Source organism: Colossoma macropomum, unplaced genomic scaffold, assembly GCF_904425465.1.
Source record: "Colossoma macropomum unplaced genomic scaffold, Colossoma_macropomum, whole genome shotgun sequence".
NCBI lineage: Eukaryota > Metazoa > Chordata > Actinopteri > Characiformes > Serrasalmidae > Colossoma > Colossoma macropomum.
This window is the reverse complement of record NW_023494792.1, coordinates 9,502,003-9,521,929: the sequence shown is the minus strand read 5'-3', so window position 1 is coordinate 9,521,929 and position 19,927 is coordinate 9,502,003. Positions and strand designations below refer to the sequence as shown.

The 19,927-nt window shown below is 38.2% G+C and overlaps 1 protein-coding gene across 7 annotated transcripts in view; it reads right to left on the bottom strand.

Moving 5' to 3' along the window:
- ces2b (carboxylesterase 2b) overlaps positions 1–19,927 on the bottom strand; it is a 44,651-nt gene that overhangs the window by 12,154 nt on the left and 12,570 nt on the right. For 2 of the 7 annotated variants that reach the window (XM_036575871.1, XM_036575875.1), the window contains 19 exons: positions 17,984–18,061; positions 17,704–17,845; positions 17,471–17,620; positions 15,008–15,080; positions 13,981–14,141; positions 12,648–12,837; positions 12,227–12,365; positions 10,654–10,787; positions 9,698–9,851; positions 9,392–9,496; positions 8,297–8,398; positions 8,022–8,165; positions 5,945–6,022; positions 5,659–5,806; positions 5,395–5,544; positions 4,123–4,195; positions 3,097–3,257; positions 980–1,169; positions 639–777 (listed from right to left, as the gene is read on the bottom strand). In XM_036575871.1, coding sequence (XP_036431764.1) covers positions 639–777; positions 980–1,169; positions 3,097–3,257; positions 4,123–4,195; positions 5,395–5,544; positions 5,659–5,806; positions 5,945–6,022; positions 8,022–8,165; positions 8,297–8,398; positions 9,392–9,496; positions 9,698–9,851; positions 10,654–10,787; positions 12,227–12,365; positions 12,648–12,837; positions 13,981–14,141; positions 15,008–15,080; positions 17,471–17,620; positions 17,704–17,845; positions 17,984–18,061 — 2,511 coding nt within the window. The remainder of the gene's footprint in view (positions 1–638; positions 778–979; positions 1,170–3,096; positions 3,258–4,122; positions 4,196–5,394; positions 5,545–5,658; positions 5,807–5,944; positions 6,023–8,021; positions 8,166–8,296; positions 8,399–9,391; positions 9,497–9,697; positions 9,852–10,653; positions 10,788–12,226; positions 12,366–12,647; positions 12,838–13,980; positions 14,142–15,007; positions 15,081–17,470; positions 17,621–17,703; positions 17,846–17,983; positions 18,062–19,927) is intronic. The other 5 variants (XM_036575878.1, XM_036575872.1, XM_036575873.1 and 2 more) reach the window with 5 other exon arrangements.

Below are 19,927 nucleotides of genomic sequence, written 5' to 3'. Positions count from 1 at the left end.
GATGGTCACAGCAGAATATATTTTGAGATATCTCATAAAATATTGTCTGCTAAAGCACAATGTAATGTCCTAAAATCCACAGTCATCAAAGAAACAGGCCAAAAAAACACAGCAAAAGAAAATCAAATAAAATTATCTACTGACCATGTGAATCACCTGACTAAATTCATACAATGGCATTCATTTTATATGGTGAAGGCCAGAGTGAGCGTTAAAAGCTGAACAAGCAAGTAGAGCTACACACAGGACACCCAGTACTCAGCATCCGCTGTTGAATGCCAATGGATGTCAGAGTCTGCCATTTTAATCAAAGGATACACACTGGAGTATTAAACATTGCATCTTTCTGAAAGTATATAAATACAAAACTGCAGCACTTTGACAATTTGGATGTCCGATGATGTACAGAAGGGCACAATAAAAAGTGACTGCCTAAACGTTTCAGCTGATATGGCACAAACACTTTGAAATCATGTTATTGTTTCACAGTGAAACCAAAATGATTAAGTGAAGAACCAAATCTACAAATGATGTCATTTACCAAGACACTGTGATATCAAGAAGACCATAAGTATCACTATCACTATACAGTAAAATGCAACTAAAATAAGCCTATTTATTACAGGTACTTAACTTACAGGTAATTTGGCATCTTCGCCAGGTTTAGAGGGTGTGTAAATGTTGAGGTAGAGGCAGTCCTCAGACATCTCAGGGACTTCAAAGTTCTTAAAGAAGTGTTGAAAAACAACCTCAAGTATCACCCTGTGTTGAATGCATCTGAAATAAATGGCATCAGACAGAGAAACTGTTTAAGGTGTAAACGAAATTGGCCCTCTACACTATTATGAGATCAGTTTTGTAATTTATTTTATTGTGGTATTTGCTGGCATTGGGATGAACTAATTCAGAAACATTTGCACATGCTAATAGGAATTGTGTAAATATTTAAAGTCAGTGTGATTTGTCTGTGTCTTCTTACACGCGGGGCTGCTGTGTGGCGTCTCTCACTCCTTCCCATGCCTCTACAGGTTGGGGTGGGGCGAGTCTCAAAGGGCCCACTGGTGGCTTTGCAAACGGCACTCCCAGGTAGCTGTGTACGACTGTGTCTGTCCCTTCAGCCGTCAAATACTCACCTTTTAGAGCTCCTAATTTAGTCTGCACAACAGGCCCTGTTAAATGAGCATGACAGCATTCATCAATACACAATACCACAGAAACTGAAAAGTGCATTAATTACAATTCGGGTTAGCAGGAATAATCAGAATGAAAATGTACGAGCTACAGTTACTGCACAGCAGGTCCTACCAGACATGACTCAATGATTAAACACATTTGATAATTTGACAAGACAATTTGTCGCTGCTTGGTTCATAAATAGGGAATATATTATATTATAAACAACCCGATATTCTATGGGAGCAGATAAAAAGACTGAAAGATTATATTTTCCTCACAATAAAATAGCTGATGTTTAATAAAGCTTCTCTCAGGGTCAAACGATATAGCACATTATGCTATGAACTTGTAAATGCAGAATAAAGTAAATGCAATTAAGTACTGCCTATGGCTGACGTGGCTATTTACTGTCATTTTCATGTTATTTACTAGGACTGTCACAAGTATTACACAACAGAAGTTGACATCAGTGATTTATAAACCTAATTTGACCTTTATTTGAAAAAAAAACAGTGAAACGACAAGATATTTAATGTTTTACCTTATCAAACTTGTTTTTTATTTTTGTAAACATACACTCATTCTAAAACTGATGCTTGTAACATGGTGAAGTAAAAAACGAGGACGAAAACCACAACAGAATGCTTGTGACCTTCAACCCTTCAGATGGCACGGCATTAAAAATCGGCATGCTTTTGTGATGGATCTCATCACATGGGCTCAGGGATACTTTTGTCACTGTTGTCAGTAAACACCGTCCATCACTGCATCCACAAATGCAAGTTAAGACTGTACTATGCACAGCAGAAGTCATATGTCAACAGTGTCCAGAAATGCTGCTGCCTTTTCACAAAGCTCATCTGAAAAGGACTGATTCATAGTGCAAATGTGTACTGCAGTCTGACTTTCAGATTATTTGCAGAAAAAATGGACGATGTGTTTTCTGGGCCAAAAAACAAAAAGGACTTCTATAACAGGAGAATGGCAAAAAAATCCACTTTCAAAGCTGCATCATTTGGTGTTTTTATTTCCCAAATAATTATTAAGTACAATAAAAAGGAAATGTGGTATAACACAGTGGTAAAAATGCTCCTGTCTCAATAGTTACTTACAAAGAACAACAGAAGACAATTAAATTGGTAATTGCAATTATTTACATGTCGATTAATCATCAGCTAAAATTTCCTGACAGGTCAAGTTGCAACAGTGAGAACTAGGACTGGGCATCGTTCAAAATCCTTTAATACCAGTGCATTTACTGAGACTCTGATACCGATTCCTGAATGCCAACTTCTTTTTAATTACAATGGGAAAGCTGATGCACGCTGCATCAGAAATTAGTGCGAGGTGCTGGAAGTGGGTGTATTTATGGACCATGAGACACTATAGATTAATTAAGAAGCTCTGGCGTTAATGACATGCATATGGAACGTAGTTTAGACAGCCAATCAGTGATCTATATTATGCACTATATTAGCGTGCTTAGATGCTGATAAGAATGATTATTTTTCAATACTGCAGTAATTCTGACAGTATCATAAAAGCACTGAATTTCTATTAAAAATCAGACCAGCAACATTGTAGCCTTTGTCAGTGGAGTAACTGTACCTTTTTCCCAACTTCATTTGCTAATATTTACAGTGTCTGAGCTCAAACAGTGAGGTCTGGCTGTGTCTTCAGACTTAGCATGTCAAGTGTCACTAACAGTATTATAAAAGCAGAGCTAGCTTAATGACAATGCAAACAATGCCTTTTAAAACTAATGTAAATCCTTCTGCAGTAAACCCAGGCCTATATATTTATCTGATAAAGTACTGCACCCAACAAAACAATGAGTTTATATTTCAGTGACATTAAACTCAAAAAACAAAACATTGCCTGCGTCTCCAGCACAAACAGTAAACACCACACAAGACTCACCCCCCGTTTTCTCTCGTATCAAGCGTGGAAGAGTCTCGCTCATGAACGTGTAGTGCTTTCCCTTCAGATTCTTGTCAGCTTTCTGCTCCAGCCCAATGCCCAGATACTCCGCTTCAGTTCCGTACTCAGGCCATGGTGTCAGGCCGGGCCCGTTTGGAGATCTGCTCTCAGAAACACACAGGGAAAACTGTGTAAACTACAACAGGGTTTGCAAAAAAATGCAAAAAAAATATATGCTTTTGCAAGAGATACACCTTGTGACATTCACTGAAAGCCTAAATTACTGCCCAATATGAAGGGTCCACTAAGAGACTGAACACTTCTGATCTAGTTCTGATGAATCCCATAATTCTTAAATCACAGAAACAGCATCCTGAGTGAACTGCTATCTACCTACAACTAACTCGCTTAGATCCAGTTCAATTTGTTTCAAATATCATATCAAGCCCAAAAGATAACAGAATTATTTTCCTTCAATGACCTGCTTTATCATCTCATTAAGAGAAAGATGGAGTGTTATTAATCTTCTTTGGAGATCTCTGAACGTAAATAGATTCTTCTCATTTACAACCTGACAGATAGTTTCCCAAACAAAATCTCTCAAGACTTCAAGAAAGCCCTCAGGCCCATAGCAAACAAACAAAACAAATACATACATACAAAAAATAAACAAACAAACAAAAAATGTTTTCAAGTGTAAGTAATACACAATTATTGCAAAAATGTGCAGGTTTTGGTGTCAATCCTGCTAGAAAAACCATCAAAGACATGCAAAGCTAGTCAGCATATGCTGTGTTTTGGATGGTGGAAGCATAATCGAGCTAAGACCAGCATGGAATGCATGCTGGTATATATCTTGTTTTTTCAGTAGGGATTATAAGCATGGAAGTGAGTCAAACTGAAATCCTCTTTAATTAGTGTGTTTTTATACACTTCAGCCTCACAGATTTAACATGATGATACTGGGCACGTCAATGAATGTCACACCAGTCCAGAGATCGAGACTGGTCAAGACTAATTACTCACCCAGTGCGAGCAAAGTTCCCCCAATAGTGCATCACAGTTCTACATAGTTCATTCTCTTTCTCTGTGAACTGACCTGAGAGAAAGAGAGAACGAGATAGTGAGTGAGAGTAAGAGAGAAAGAGAGAAAGAGAAAAAGAGAGAGAGAGAGAGAGAGAGAGAGAGAGAGAGAGAGAGAGAGAGGGAGAGAAACATCTGCACTGTTACAACTGAGATACAGGCAAGTTATAATAATGGGATAGTAATTATGAGAACGTAAGTCACAATTATGATATATTGTCATTTTTATGACATAGTAAGTCATTACTATTAGATGCTAAGTCACAATTATGAGATACTAAGTCATCATTATGAGATATTAAATCATAATTATTAGAAATTAAGTCATAATTATGAGATAGAATGTCATTATTATGACATAGCAAGTCATTCTTATGAGATGCTGGCATAATCATGAGATACCATGTCATAATTATGGGAAAGCTTCTCATTATTACGACTTCCCACGGGGAAGAAAAAAATGCCCAAAAAAATGTATTAAAAGCTTAAATTCATGGATGACCATATTCTTAGCCTTTTAGGTGATATCAGTGCTGATAAGGGGCTAGAAAAATCAACAGCATAAAAATTCAGCAGCAAGTAGAATAAATCTGAAAACAATTTATTCAAAAACAGCTGAGACAAATAAGTAGGTTTTCATGTTCGATGAATAAAAGAGGATGCCTCTTCAGAGTGAAAACTACAGATAACCAGTACAGCACTTGGTGCTAATGAGGTCTTGACATCTTCTGCACAAGATCTTTTTTCCCTCAGAGGATGATGTTCCAACAAGTTAGTTTGTCAGACAAATAGTTCCACTGATTCTGAAACTAGCTAAGCTAACATCAGCCATAGTAGCTCATTTAACTAGCCATGCTATCACTGACCTCTCAGTCACGTCCTTAACGTGTCCTTGGCAATGTGTCTATGTTCAATCATTCATGTGTTGGAGTGGCAAAATATAATATAACATGCAAACTTATTCACAGACACAAGCTTTTCTGTAACATTTAAAACTCACATTAAAGCATAAAAGTAGCAATTCACTTAATTACTAGTCTGTAGTTTTCTCTGTCTCCCAGTGATGAAACAGAATGACTACCCAAATGGAATTAAGTATTCGAATAATGGCGCCTTGAACGGTTAACCGTTACTCGGGTACCCGGGCACATCCTTAACATTTATAATAACGTTACTGTGTTCATGCAAAAAAGATCACAGCTATTTTCATCTTACCAGAAATCTTAATGTGGGCGTTGGCAAAGCAGCTACCAAAAACAAAATTAATTTCATCACCATGGTCACTCCCAACAAAGCTGGGCCTCCTCTTCTTGATCTCACTGTAAGTATGCTGGAACTCATACAGGTAAACTGGTGCTCCAGAATCTAATCATTAAAAAAAATATACATAATATTGTCAAAAATCAGATATACATAATATTGTCAAAAATCAGATATGATTTCTAAAATCAGTACCAGATAAAATAAATGGATGTTCACCTCTGTGGTATTTTGCCAGTTTGCGTGCAGGAATGTTAAACATCAAGTCCCCGTACATCTCTCTTAAACCATCTCGGATTTCGATTGGATCGTCCGTGGAGCCCAGGTACTCATTCAGCACTACTTCATGTACCCATTTCTCACTTTGCTGAAGGAAATACAAAGAACAGAAACATTAAGACGTGTGTAGAATACATATATACATATTCAGTCTCAATATAGCTTAGAATTTCAGCATGAGATCTGGGAGCATAAAAGACATTATCACAGCCGGGTCTTCACTTACACCAGAAAAAAAGAATGGCATTATTGACATGACTTGCTCTCTGCTGATTCCGTCAGTCCATCCCGGATGAAGAAGGAACTGTGGGAAAATTAAAACATTTTGTTTTGGCAGCAATTCTATCAAATAATGTACTCTGACTCAGTAGCCACATTATTCTCAAAACCATTAGAATTTACAGAAAACACACAGAGTCATAAATATTTGCATATAGAAAAAGTTTCTATTTTTTTGCTGTCTACCACAGTATATTGGAGTTTACATTAAATAATGAATATGCTCAGTGCAGACTTTCAGCTTTAGTTTGAACGTATTTACATCCAAATCCATTTTTAGGGGCTCAAATGGAATTGGACAAACTAACATAATTATACATTAAATAGTCACATTAAATACTTGGTTGCAAATCCTCCTAATTCTTGAACCCATAGACATCACGAGACAGTGTTTTTTCCCTAGTGCCGCTCTGTTAGGCCGTTACTACAGCTGTCTTCAGTTTCTGCTTGTTCCTGAGGTGCTTTACCTTCTGTTTTGCTTTCTGTAAGTCAAATGCATCCTTGATTGGATCGAGGTCAAGTGACTGAAATGGCCATTGCAGAACATTTCACTTCTTTGCCTTAAAATAGGTCTGAGGTTGATTTCGCAATATATTTCAGGTCATTGTCCATCTTCACTTTGAAGCACCGCCCAACAAGTTTTGAGGCATTTGGCTGAATCTGAGCAGATAATATATGCTCACTCTTGGCACAACCCCCACCATGCTTTGGATCATAAGCAGTTCCTTCTCTTCTCTGTCCTCTTCTTCTGGTACAAGTTGATCTTTGTCTCAACTGTCCCTAAGATGTTATTTCAGAACTGTACAGGCTTTTTCAGATGCTTTTTGGAAGCTCTGGTCTTCCTGTTTTTGAGGCTTGACAATGGTTTACATGTGGTGGTAAGTCCTCTGTATTTAGGCCCAATCCCATTTCTCCCCACAAGTACCTTGTGAGTATTTTCTCTGTTAAAAAATTACAATAACCATTGCAGTTTAATGTTGTTTTGATGTATTATTGTCTTTTTCTTTATAACAAGCATGAAAAAATTGATAGAAGTATCGGTAGCTAGCTAGCTAAATTTCCCATTTCACCCATTTAAGGAATGAGAAAATTCAAACAAGAAGCTGGCGCATAGCTGACTTCAGCTTCTTATCACAGAAGAATTAGGGGTGGCCAGTAATAAATAATTGCTGCATTCCTGCCCTCTGAAGGCATATGATTCCCTAAATTTAACTAAAGACCAGCAGCAAGGTTGCTGAACTGTACCACTCCTCTGCTATCAACTGGCAGGGTCGCCAACAGAGCACCGCTATTAGCCTGTTAATGAAGTAATGTTCGTTTCATTTGAGGGTTGTCCCATTTCTTAGGGGAAGATTTCAATCACTACCCCTTTTAACTAAGTTCCAAAGTTCAAGGTGACACTCGAAAACAAGGGGTAGGGGTAAAAATAAAAATTGGGATTGGGCCTTAGTCTGGTGATTGTTGACTTCAACACAGATACATCTACCTCTTGGAGAGCATTCTTGATCTGGTCAACTGTTGTGAAGGAGTTTTTCTTCACCAGAGAAAAAACTTGTTAAACACCTAATGGTTGTGCAGTCTCTCTGATGGACTTATTGTGATTGTTCAGCCTAATGATGTCTTGCTTCACCGGCAGTGACAGCTCTTCGGACTTCATATTGGAAGTTAACAGCATCAGATTCAAAATGCAAATACAACACTTAAAATGAACTCCATATTTATTATCTCTTTACTTGTAAGTGAAATAATAAGAGTATAACACACGGCCATGGAACAGCTAAGCAGCCAACTGTCCAGTTTTTTTTGAGTCCCTAAAAATGGGGGAGGCTGTGTGTGAAAATAGTTATAATTCCTTCACCGTTCACCTGCATTAGATATAAATAGCCTCAAATTAGAGGGTATTTAGATACAATAAAAATAACTGTCAATGTCCAAATATTTATGGACCTGACTGAATTTTTGTGCACTGTCCCATGCTTTTGCTCACAGTACAAAGATTTGAAAGAAGGCAACCTTTCACTCACATTAATAAGTGAATATCCACCGTCATCATCAGTCACACCTGTGATTAATGGCACTTTGTTGAACTGCTTATACTTAAGAAGTTCATACACAGATTTAGGAAGAAATCGTCCATCCTTTGGCACTTTGACAGAGATCAGTTCCTCCTAAAAAAGAAAAAAATACTTCAGAACACTTAATAAGCAACAACAAGACATGATCCCCAACCATATACGTGTAATAAGAAAATCTTTAGCTATCCATTTATTTCATTTCACAGTACTTATTAAAAACTCACAGTTTCAGCAACCCTGTGAAGGTCCTCCTCTGACAACTGCATAACACAATCAACCATCTTCTTTGTGCTGGAGATGTCACAGCCAGAAACTTCAGCCAAATGCTGAGGAGAGAAACATTGAGATTTTCAGGTGACATTTTTTTAGCTTTTAGTGGAACATCTATTACAATGATCATGCTAGAAAAGTATCACTTGAAGCCAGGCCCGGATCATCAAGTTATCGGCACCTGGGCACAAATAATATGTGGGCCCCTAACTGGCTACCTTTTTTTGTGTGGTCAGTAAATTTTTTTTATGATATCACAGCTGGTTACACAAAGCCTAAACAGCACCACTATGGCAGCACACTACCCGCAGTGCTGGGAACGTCACCGCCATAAGTATGGTGACATAACAATAGCAAGATTACACACACATTAACGACAGCACAGGTTAACATAAACCCAACAACCAATGCAATACTCCCTATAAAGCATGCGTCTATTCTTCACTAGCACATTTACCCCAGCGAAGACAACATATATTAAAACTGAACAGTTGAAATATACTTTTTTTATCCCTTCATGACAGTTTGGAGATCACTGCTGAAGAGGATGCTGCAACTTTTTTCTTTAACCTGGGTGGCTGACATTTCATATTTGGATTTGGAAATGAACATTCTCAAGTCATATCAAGAATCAAGCAACGTTTTTATAGATCCCTCAGGAACAACTTTTGAATATCTGGACCTTCAAATTCTAAGTAAATTAAAAGAAACATTAAGTATCTGCTAAAAAAAAATAAATAAAAGCTTGACCTAGATAATGGCAGTGGAACAGTTGCTAAGCAGTGATTGGAGGAGAAAATGAAGCAGACTTTGAGGAAAGACGTGAGCACGTCAGGATCATGATTGCCTCTAAGTAACACAGTGACAAATTATGTCATTTTCTCACTATGCTGCTAGTTCATTTGAAGAAAGCTATTTAGATTTTCTCATGATTGCTCACGGTGGTTCCCTATTGGCTCAGGCCCATAAACCCACTACATGATCCAGGCCTGCTTGAAGTATTTCATTCAGAACATAATAAGTGGACAGTAAAGGACAGACACTTTTACCTGAGCTATTGGTAAAGGATTGTCAGTCATTAATGCACCCATTGTTGCAGTGCCACTCTCTGCTATGGCAGAGCGGAACAGACCAGCAGACAGTGGTGACAGAATCTGTTCAAACAAAGAAAGAGAAATTATCCAAACACTAAAACAAAATCAATTATGTCATTTTTGGATGTAATAAACGTTTGTATGTAATAAATAATTATTAACTATTTAGAAAATCTAATGGCACATTTACACTTCTTTGTGTTCTAATGTTGGAACTGAGAGAGAGGTCAAAAATGCATCACACAGATTTTACATGCATACCTGTAAAGACACGCTAATGCCTCCAGCAGACTCTCCAAAGATGGTGACTGCTCCAGGATCGCCTCCAAAGCTGTGGATGTTCTCCTGGACCCACTGAAGTGCTGCCACCTGGTCCAGGAGACCATAGTTTCCTGGGGCATGTTCGTCTCCTGTGCTAAAGGGAGAAAGACACATAAAATAAACAGAATCAAGTACGACCCAAAATACTTTCCATGTACTCTTTAAATGAAATTCATAAAATTTAAAGTTGACTCTTGTAATTGCTGAAAATACCCTATAAAGACACACTGAAACAAATAAAACCACACCAGATTCTCATAAAAATTATATTATTTATTAAGATACTTAAGCAATAGAACACGAGAGGGAGTGTGTTATTGCGATAATACACAACCTTGAGTGTTCTACTGCTTTAAAACAACAGTTAAATAAAGTAAAAAAATTATTAATTGGGCTGTGAACATGGCATTTAATATGTTTAATGTTAGCAATTCCTTGCACCAAATTATAGTTCCTTAACAAGCAGCTTGTTGCTACGTCAGAGTAACGAACTCCGCTCACTTGCTACACAGCCAGCAGCTCGTTCTCCAGCTCCCTACAAAGACCAACTGACAGTTTGGGAATTTAGTGTAGTCTCCTCTTCAGAATCTGACAAATTCTGACAAAATCAGCTGCAGGTCAAATGTAATCTTAAAGGTTTCCATTTTCTGTTTGTGCGCAGAGTAAGAAGTAAAAACGTTCAAATGGCTTGAGTGTCTCCTACAGCTGTCAAAGTCGTTACTTAGCAACAGCATCTCAGCGGAGTGATACAGTGAAAAATGGTTAGAATGCTTCTCAAGCAATCAGCTTGCATGGCCAGAACTAACTGCTGTATAAATGAAAATATGTAACATACTGTATTTAGACAATACTAGCATTCCCAGACATCATCGGGGACATTTGTGTACTCATGTTACCTGAAAAATCCAAGTAACCCAAGCCTGTACTGGATTACTACGACAACAACATTCTGATAGGCTGCCAGCACACTTCCATCTTGCATGGAAGCTGAGCCTACGGTAAATCCTCCACCATGGATCCAAAACATGACCTGTAGGACACCAGCAATAAAAATTACCCAATGGCTCCTTCACACACATTTCACAGTGAATCATCATTATGTACATACAAATGAGCATTTCAGCTCAAGTAAATCTATGGCATGCAGAAGAAGTCTCCCACTAAAAAAATAAAAATAAAATCACTGCTCTCTATTGATGATGAAAGTATGTTATTCCCATTCCCTTTACATGAAGTGACTTCCAGAATGACTGACATGATGAATATGAACAAAAGGTGCTGCTTATGATGTGTAAAAGAAACAGAAACAACACTAAAAGCACTAAATTTAGTCCTTCAGACCATGACCAAACTTTCATTTCATAGTGTCCACAGTTCTGAAATGCTCTCAAGGCCTTGCAAACAAATCAGCCTTGAAACATCAAACATCCACCACTATATTTAACCAAGGAAAGGTTTTCTTCATGACCATTGATTTTCTTACCTTCTCATTGTGTCTCATTGACCAAAAACCTTCATTTTTCTCATCTGACCGCTGAACTTGATTCCCATGACATTTGCCAAAGTGCTTTCATCAGAGTAACTGCTTGATGGGTGTATGGAGGTAGTCTAGTTTTAGAGGCATGATGACCCCAACACCCAACCAACAAATAAAAATCCACCAACTGTGACCCTGGAGATCTTAAATCTTTGCATAACGCACACCCTGTCTAAACAGGCTCATCACATCACTTCTTAATTTAGCTTCTTAATTAATGTTGTAGTAATGGAGGTGGGTATTTTCTGACAGTTCTTTCAAAAGTATTTTTTACAGCCATTTGAGAGAATAAACTGGTAAACCACCCAGAAGTACACAATCTGTATTTCAAAGAGAACTTCTAAAGATCACCAAAGCATCTTTTCAATTCTGTCTAACAAATTAAAGTACAGAAAATCACCACCATGCAGAAATGTGCACAAGAGTAGATGAGGATAAGAAAAATATCTCCACACCACTTTTTCTGTGCAACAATGTAAACTATGATATTTGGTAATATTCTTTTTAGATCTATGTCATTTTGGACCATTTCTGTTTGTACATTTGTCATGAAATTTTGACACAGTGTAAAGAGCAGCCGGTAGTTTCAATTCATGTCAAAGAGCAAAATATGCCCAAAACAGAGATATAAGTTTCCATCAGTGACGATTTGGATGTCCAATGATGTACAGAAGGGCAAAATAAAAAGTTACAGCCTAAATGTTTCAGCTGATGTGGCACAAATAGTTTGAAATCATGTTACTGTTTCACGTTGAAACCAAAATGATTAAGTGAAGAACCAAAATTACAAATTATGCAATTCACCAAGACACTGTGATATCAAGATGACCATAAGTATTACTGTTAATTCACGGCTTTAACACAGACTGTAAGTTGAATTGTTAATTTCTACACTATGGTAAAATGCAATTAAAATGAGCCTAAAAACTTACGGGTAATTTGGCATCTTCGCCAGGTTCAGAGGGAGTGTAAATGTTGAGGTAGAGGCAGTCCTCAGACATCTCAGGGACTTCAAAGTTCATAAGAACGTGTTGTAGAGCACCTACAAGCAGTGCCCTGTGTTGAATGCATCTGAAATAAATGGCATCAGACAGATAAGATTTAAACAAAATTGGCCCTCTACACTATTATGAGATCAGTTTTGTAATTTATTTTATTGTGGTTATTGATGGCATTGGGATGAAGCCCTGAACTAATTCAGAATCATCTGCACATGCTAATAGGAATTCTGGGTTAATGCAAAACTGCATGTTGACTAAATCTGCAACACTACAAATGTCAATCTGTACAATATGTGTTACTGTACATACTGTCCATGTAGTCAGTCAGTGTGATTTGTCTGTGTCTTCTTACACGCGTGGCTGCTGTGTGGCGTCTCTCACTCCTTCCCACGCTTCTGCAGGTTGGGGTGGGGCGAGTCTCAAAGGACCCACCGGTGGCTTTGCAAAGGGCACTCCCAGGTAGCTGTGTACGACTGTGTCCGTCCCTTTAGCCGTCAAATACTCACCTTTTAGAGCTCCTAATTTGGTCTGCACAACAGGCCCTGTCAGACAAGCATCACAGCATTAATCAATACACAATACCACAGAAACTGAAAAGTGCATTGATTATAACTTCAATCAGAATGGAAATGGACGAGCTACAGTTACTACAACAGGTCCTACCAGACATGACTCAATGACTAAACACATTTGATAAAGACAATCTAACAGGAGAATGGCAAAAAAATTCCACTTTCAAAACTGGATCCAATGTGAGATCAAATGTTTCCCAAATGAATATTAAGTGCTATAAAAAAGGAAATATGGCATAACACAGTGATAAAAATGGAATATATTGCAGACATATGAAATTAACGTAGAAAAGACAATTAAAGTGGTAATTGCATTTATTTACATGCAGTTAATCAGCAGCTAAAATGTCATGACAGGTCAAATTGCAACAGTGAGACCTAGGGCAGGGCGTCCTTCAAAATCCTTTAATACCAGTGCATTTACTGAGACTTGACTTTGACACCGATTCCTGAACGCCAACTTCTTTTTAATTACAATGGTAAAGCTGATGCGCCCTGCATCAGAAATTAGTGCGAGGTGCTGGAAGTGGGTGTATTTATGGACCATGAGACACTATAGACTAACGCTCTGGCGTTAATGACATGCATATGGAACGTAATTTAGACAGCCAATCAGTAATCTATATTATACACAGTATTAGCATGCTTATTGGCTCACAGAGGCTGATAAGACTGGCAATTTTTTCAACACTCTGAGGTTTTGTAGTAATTGACGGTATCACTAAAAGCCTGAATTTCGATTTTCACCCCTATTAAAAATCAGACCAGCAACATTGTAGCCTTTGTCAGTGGAGTAACTGTACCTTTTTCCCAACTTCATTTGCTAATATTTACAGTGTCTGAGCTCAAACAGTGAGGTCTGGCTGTGTCTTCAGACTTAGCATGTCAAGTGTCACTAACAGTATTATAAAAGCAGAGCTAGCTTAATGACAATGCAAACAATGCCTTTTAAAACTAATGTAAATCCTTCTGCAGTAAACCCAGGCCTATATATTTATCTGATAAAGTACTGCACCCAACAAAACAATGAGTTTATATTTCAGTGACATCAAAACTCAAAAAAACTTTACCTTGTGTCTCCAGCACAAACAGTAAACACCACACAAGACTTACCCCCCGTTTTCTCTCGTATCAAGCGTGGAAGAGTCTCGCTCATGAACGTGTAGTGCTTTCCCTTCAGATTCTTGTCAGCTTTCTGCTCCAGCCCAATGCCCAGATACTCCGCTTCAGTTCCGTACTCAGGCCATGGTGTCAGGCCGGGCCCGTTTGGAGATCTGCTCTCAGAAACACACAGGGAAAACTGTGTAAACTACAACAGGGTTTGCAAAAAAATGCAAAAAAAATATATGCTTTTGCAAGAGATACACCTTGTGACATTCACTGAAAGCCTAAATTACTGCCCAATATGAAGGGTCCACTAAGAGACTGAACACTTCTGATCTAGTTCTGATGAATCCCATAATTCTTAAATCACAGAAACAGCATCCTGAGTGAACTGCTATCTACCTACAACTAACTCGCTTAGATCCAGTTCAATTTGTTTCAAATATCATATCAAGCCCAAAAGATAACAGAATTATTTTCCTTCAATGACCTGCTTTATCATCTCATTAAGAGAAAGATGGAGTGTTATTAATCTTCTTTGGAGATCTCTGAACGTAAATAGATTCTTCTCATTTACAACCTGACAGATAGTTTCCCAAACAAAATCTCTCAAGACTTCAAGAAAGCCCTCAGGCCCATAGCAAACAAACAAAACAAATACATACATACAAAAAATAAACAAACAAACAAAAAATGTTTTCAAGTGTAAGTAATACACAATTATTGCAAAAATGTGCAGGTTTTGGTGTCAATCCTGCTAGAAAAACCATCAAAGACATGCAAAGCTAGTCAGCATATGCTGTGTTTTGGATGGTGGAAGCATAATCGAGCTAAGACCAGCATGGAATGCATGCTGGTATATATCTTGTTTTTTTCAGTAGGGATTATAAGCATGGAAGTGAGTCAAACTGAAATCCTCTTTAATTAGTGTGTTTTTATACACTTCAGCCTCACAGATTTAACATGATGATACTGGGCACTTCAATGAATGTCACACCAGTCCAGAGATCGAGACTGGTCAAGACTAATTACTCACCCAGTGCGAGCAAAGTTCCCCCAATAGTGCATCACAGTTCTACATAGTTCATTCTCTTTCTCTGTGAACTGACCTGAGAGAAAGAGAGAACGAGATAGTGAGTGAGAGTAAGAGAGAAAGAGAGAAAGAGAAAAAGAGAGAAAGAGAGAGAGAGAGAGAGAGAGAGAGAGAGGCAAAACATCTGCACTGTTCTAACTAATAAAGTCACTTTGAACTGAAATGAGCAGAACACCTATACATACTGAGATTCAGGGCAATATAGTTTAATATATTTATTAGGGCTGTGCATTCCAACTAATTTTGATATTCGAGTATCCACAAGAGGTTGAGAACAGATATCTATGAAAGCCCATTTCCACATACACTGCCTGGCCAAAAAAAAAGTCACCACCTGGATTTAACTAAGCAAATAGAGCCTCCCATTGGATAATTACTGCATGGGTGATTATGTTTCAGCTGGTGACACGTTATTTAATCCTAACTGATGCAGTGAGTAGCTTTCCATTTGTTATACAACCATGTCGAAAGACACATCCTGTGGTCGTGGAAAAGATGTTAATCTGTTTCAGAAGAGTCAAATTATTGGCATGCATCAAGCAGAGAAAACATCTAAGGAGATAGAAACTACTAAAATCGGGTTAAGAACTGTCCAACGCATTATTAAAAAGTGGAAGGACAGTGGAGAAACATCATCTTTGAGGAAGGAATGTGGTCGGAAAAAAATCTTGAATGATCGTGATTGGCGATTACTTAAATGTTTGGTGAAATCAAATCGTACACAAACAACAGTAGAACTCAGGGATATGTTTAATAGTGAAAGTAAGAGCACTCCCACACGCACAATGCAAAGAGAACACAAGGGATTGGGACTAAACAGCTGTGTAGCCTCAAGAAAACCACTTATCAATGAGGCTAACCAGCAAAAACGGCTTCAATTTGCTAGGGAGCATAAAGATTGGACTCTGGAGCAATGGAAGAAGGTCATGTGGTCTGATGAGTCCAGATTTACCCTGTTGCAGAGCGATGGGCGCATCAGGATAAGAAGAGAGGAGGCTGAAGTGATGTACCCATCATGCCTAGTGCCTACCGTACAAGCCTGTGGGGGCAGTGCTATGATCTGGGGTTGCTGCAGTTGGTCAGGTCTAGGTTCAGCAACGTTATGTGCCCAAAGAATGAGGTCAACTGACTATCTGAATATACTGAACGACCAGGTTATTCCATCAATGGATTTTTTCTTCCCTGACGGCACGGGCATATTCCAAGATGACAGTGCCAGGATTCATCGGGCTCAAATTGTGAAAGAGTGGTTCAGGGAGCATGAGACATAATTTTCACACATGGATTGGCCACCACAGAGTCCAGACCTGAACCCCATTGAGAAGCTTTGGTATGTGCTGGAGAAGACTTTGCGCAGTGGTCCAAATCTCCCATCATCAATACAAGATCTTGGGGAAAAATTAGTGCAACTCTGGACAGAAATAAATGTTCTGACATTGCAGAAGCTTGTGGAAACGATGCCACAGCGGACGCATGCCGTAATCAAAGCTAAAGGCGGTCCAAAAAAATATTAGAGTGTGTGACCTTTTTTTTGGCCAGGCAGTGTAGCATGTCATGATACTGACTCAGTGTTTCATAATCATGCTCATCACACATAATTATGAGATATTTAGTCATAATTATAAGAAACTAAGTCATTATAATGGGATAGTAAGTCATAATTATGAGATGTTCGGTCATTTTTATGATGTAGTAAGTCATTATTATGAGATACTAAGCCACAATTATGAGATACCAAATTCATGTATGACCAGAGGCTTAGCCTTTTAGGTGATATAACTGGTGTTAAGAGGCTAAAAAATCAACAGCATAAAAATTTAGCAGCAAGCAGAAGAATAAATCAGAAAATAATTTAATTAAAAAAGCTGAGGCAAATCAGTTCAAACCTGGACGCCAATGAGGTCTTGACATCTTCTACACAAGATCTTTTTTCCTCAGAGGATGATGTTCCAACAAGTTAGTTTGTCGGACAAATAGTTCCACTGATTCTGAAACTAGCTAAACTAACATCAGCCATAGTAACTACTTTAGTTAGCAACACTACCACTGACTTCTCAGTCACGTCCTTAACGTGTCCTTGGCAATGTGTCTATGTTCAATCATTCATGTGTTGGAGTGGCAAAATGTAATATAACATGCAAACTTATTCATAGATACAAACTTTTCTGTTACATTCAATACTTATGTTAAAGCATAAAAGTAGCAATTCACTGAATTGCTAGTCTGTAGTTTTCTCTGTCTCCCAGCGATGAAACAGAATAAATACCCCAATAGTGATTTAAGTATTCCAATAACGGCGCCTTAACGGCACTTAACCGTTACTCGGGTACCCGGGCACATCCTTAACATTTATAATAACGTTACTGTGTTCATGCAAAAAAAAGGTCACAGCTATTTTCATCTTACCAGAAATCTTAATGTGGGCGTTGGCAAAGCAGCTACCAAAAACAAAATGAAGTTCATCAGCATGGTCACTCCCAACAAAGCTGGGCCTCCTCTTCTTGATCTCACTGTAAGTATGCTGGAATTCATACAGGTAAACTGGTGCTCCAGAATCTAATCATAAAAAAAAAAAATTATGTTGTCAAAAATCAGATATAATTTACAATCAGTACCAGAAAAAATAGATGGATGTTCACCTTTGTGGTATTTTGCCAGTTTGCGTGCAGGAATGTTAAACATCAAGTCCCCGTACATCTCTCTTAAACCATCTCGGATTTCGATTGGATCGTCCGTGGAGCCCAGGTACTCATTCAGCACTACTTCATGTACCTCACTGGGCTGAAGGAAATACAAAGAACAGAAACATTAAGACGTGTGTAGAATACATACATACATATTCAGTCTCAATATAGCTTAGAATTTCAGCATGAGATCTGGGAGCATAAAAGACATTATCACAGCCGGGTCTTCACTTACACCAGAAAAAAAGAATGGCATTATTGACATGACTTGCTCTCTGCTGATTCCGTCAGTCCATCCCGGACGAAGAAGGAACTGTGGGAAAATTAAAACATTTTGTTTTGGCAGCAATTCTATCAAATAATGTACTCTGACTCAGTAGCCACATTATTCTCAAAACCATTAGAATTTACAGAAAACACACAGAGTCATAAATATTTGCATATAGAAAAAGTTTCTATTTTTTGCTGTCTACCACAGTATATTGGAGTTTAAATTAAATAATGAATATGCTCAGTGCAGACTTTCAGCTTTAGTTTGAACGTATTTACATCCAAATCCGGTAAAAGGGGTAGAATATACAGCCATTTTCACACACAGCCCCCCATTCTTAGGGGCTCAAATGGAATTGGACAAACTAACATAATTATACATTAAATAGTCACATTAAATACTTGGTTGCAAATCCTCCCAAGTCTTGAACCCATAGACATCACGAGACAGTGTTTTTCCCTGGTGCTGCTCTGTTAGGCCGTTACTGCAGCTGTCTTCAGTTTCTGCTTGTTCCTGAGGTGCTTTACCTTCTGTTTTGCTTTCTGTAAGTCAAATGCATCCTTGATTGGATCGAGGTCAGGTGACTGAAATGGCCATTGCAGAACATTTCGCTTCTTTGCCTTAAAAAAAGTTTGAGGTTGATTTCGCAATATAAGTCTTCTGTATTTACGCCCAGTCCCATTTTCTCCCCTCGCCCCTACCACTTAGCCCTTACCCCTCCATTTGCGTGTTCATGTCTAGGGTTAGGGTGTCCCAATTTTTGTTGAGATAGAGTGGTAAGGTGAAGTTTTAGGGCTACATGGCCCTCCAGACTGAGGTTTTTCAGAGGCACACTCCAAACAGAGTGTTAAATAAAGAAAAAACTGTAAGATGGCTGCACAAGCAACCAAAGACACCCACAAATGTAAGTATTTTCTCTGTTAAAAATTACGATAACCATTGTATTATCTTTAGTTTATTGTTGTTTCCTTTTCTTTATAACAAGCATTAAAAAATCACTAATATTATCAGTAAAGAGCTAGCTAAATTACGGTAAATGGGTGGAACAGGAAAATTCGAACAAGAAGCTAGCAAATAGCTGACTTCAACTTCATATCACTGAAGAATTAGAAGTGGCCAGTAATAAATAATTGCTGCATTCCTGCCCTCTGAAGGCATATGATTCCCTAAATTTAACTAAAGACCAGCAGCAAGGTTGCTGAACTGTACCACTCCTCTGCTATCAACTGGCAGGGTCGCCAACAGAGCACCGCTATTAGCCTGTTAATGAAGTAATGTTCGTTTCATTTGAGGGTTGTTCTTAGGGGAAGATTTCAATCACCACCCCTTTTAACTAAGTTCCAAAGTTCAAGGTGACACTCGAAAACAAGGGGTAGGGGTAAAAATAAAAATTGGGATTGGGCCTTACTCTGGTGATTGTTGACTTCAACACAGATACATCTACCTCTTGGAGAGCGTTCTTGATCTGGTCAACTGTTGTGAAGGAGTTTTTCTTCACCAGAGAAAAAACTTGTTAAACACCTAATGGTTGTGCAGTCTCTCTGATGGACTTATTGTGATTGTTCAGCCTAATGATGTCTTGCTTCACCGGCAGTGACAGCTCTTCGGACTTCATATTGGAAGTTAACAGCATCAGATTCAAAATGCAAATACAACACTTAAAATGAACTCCATATTTATTATCTCTTTACTTGTAAGTGAAATAATAAGAGTATAACACACGGCCATGGAACAGCTAAGCAGCCAACTGTCCAGTTTTTTTTGAGTCCCTAAAAATGGGGGAGGCTGTGTGTGAAAATAGTTATAATTCCTTCACCGTTCACCTGCATTAGATATAAATAGCCTCAAATTAGAGGGTATTTAGATACAATAAAAATAACTGTCAATGTCCAAATATTTATGGACCTG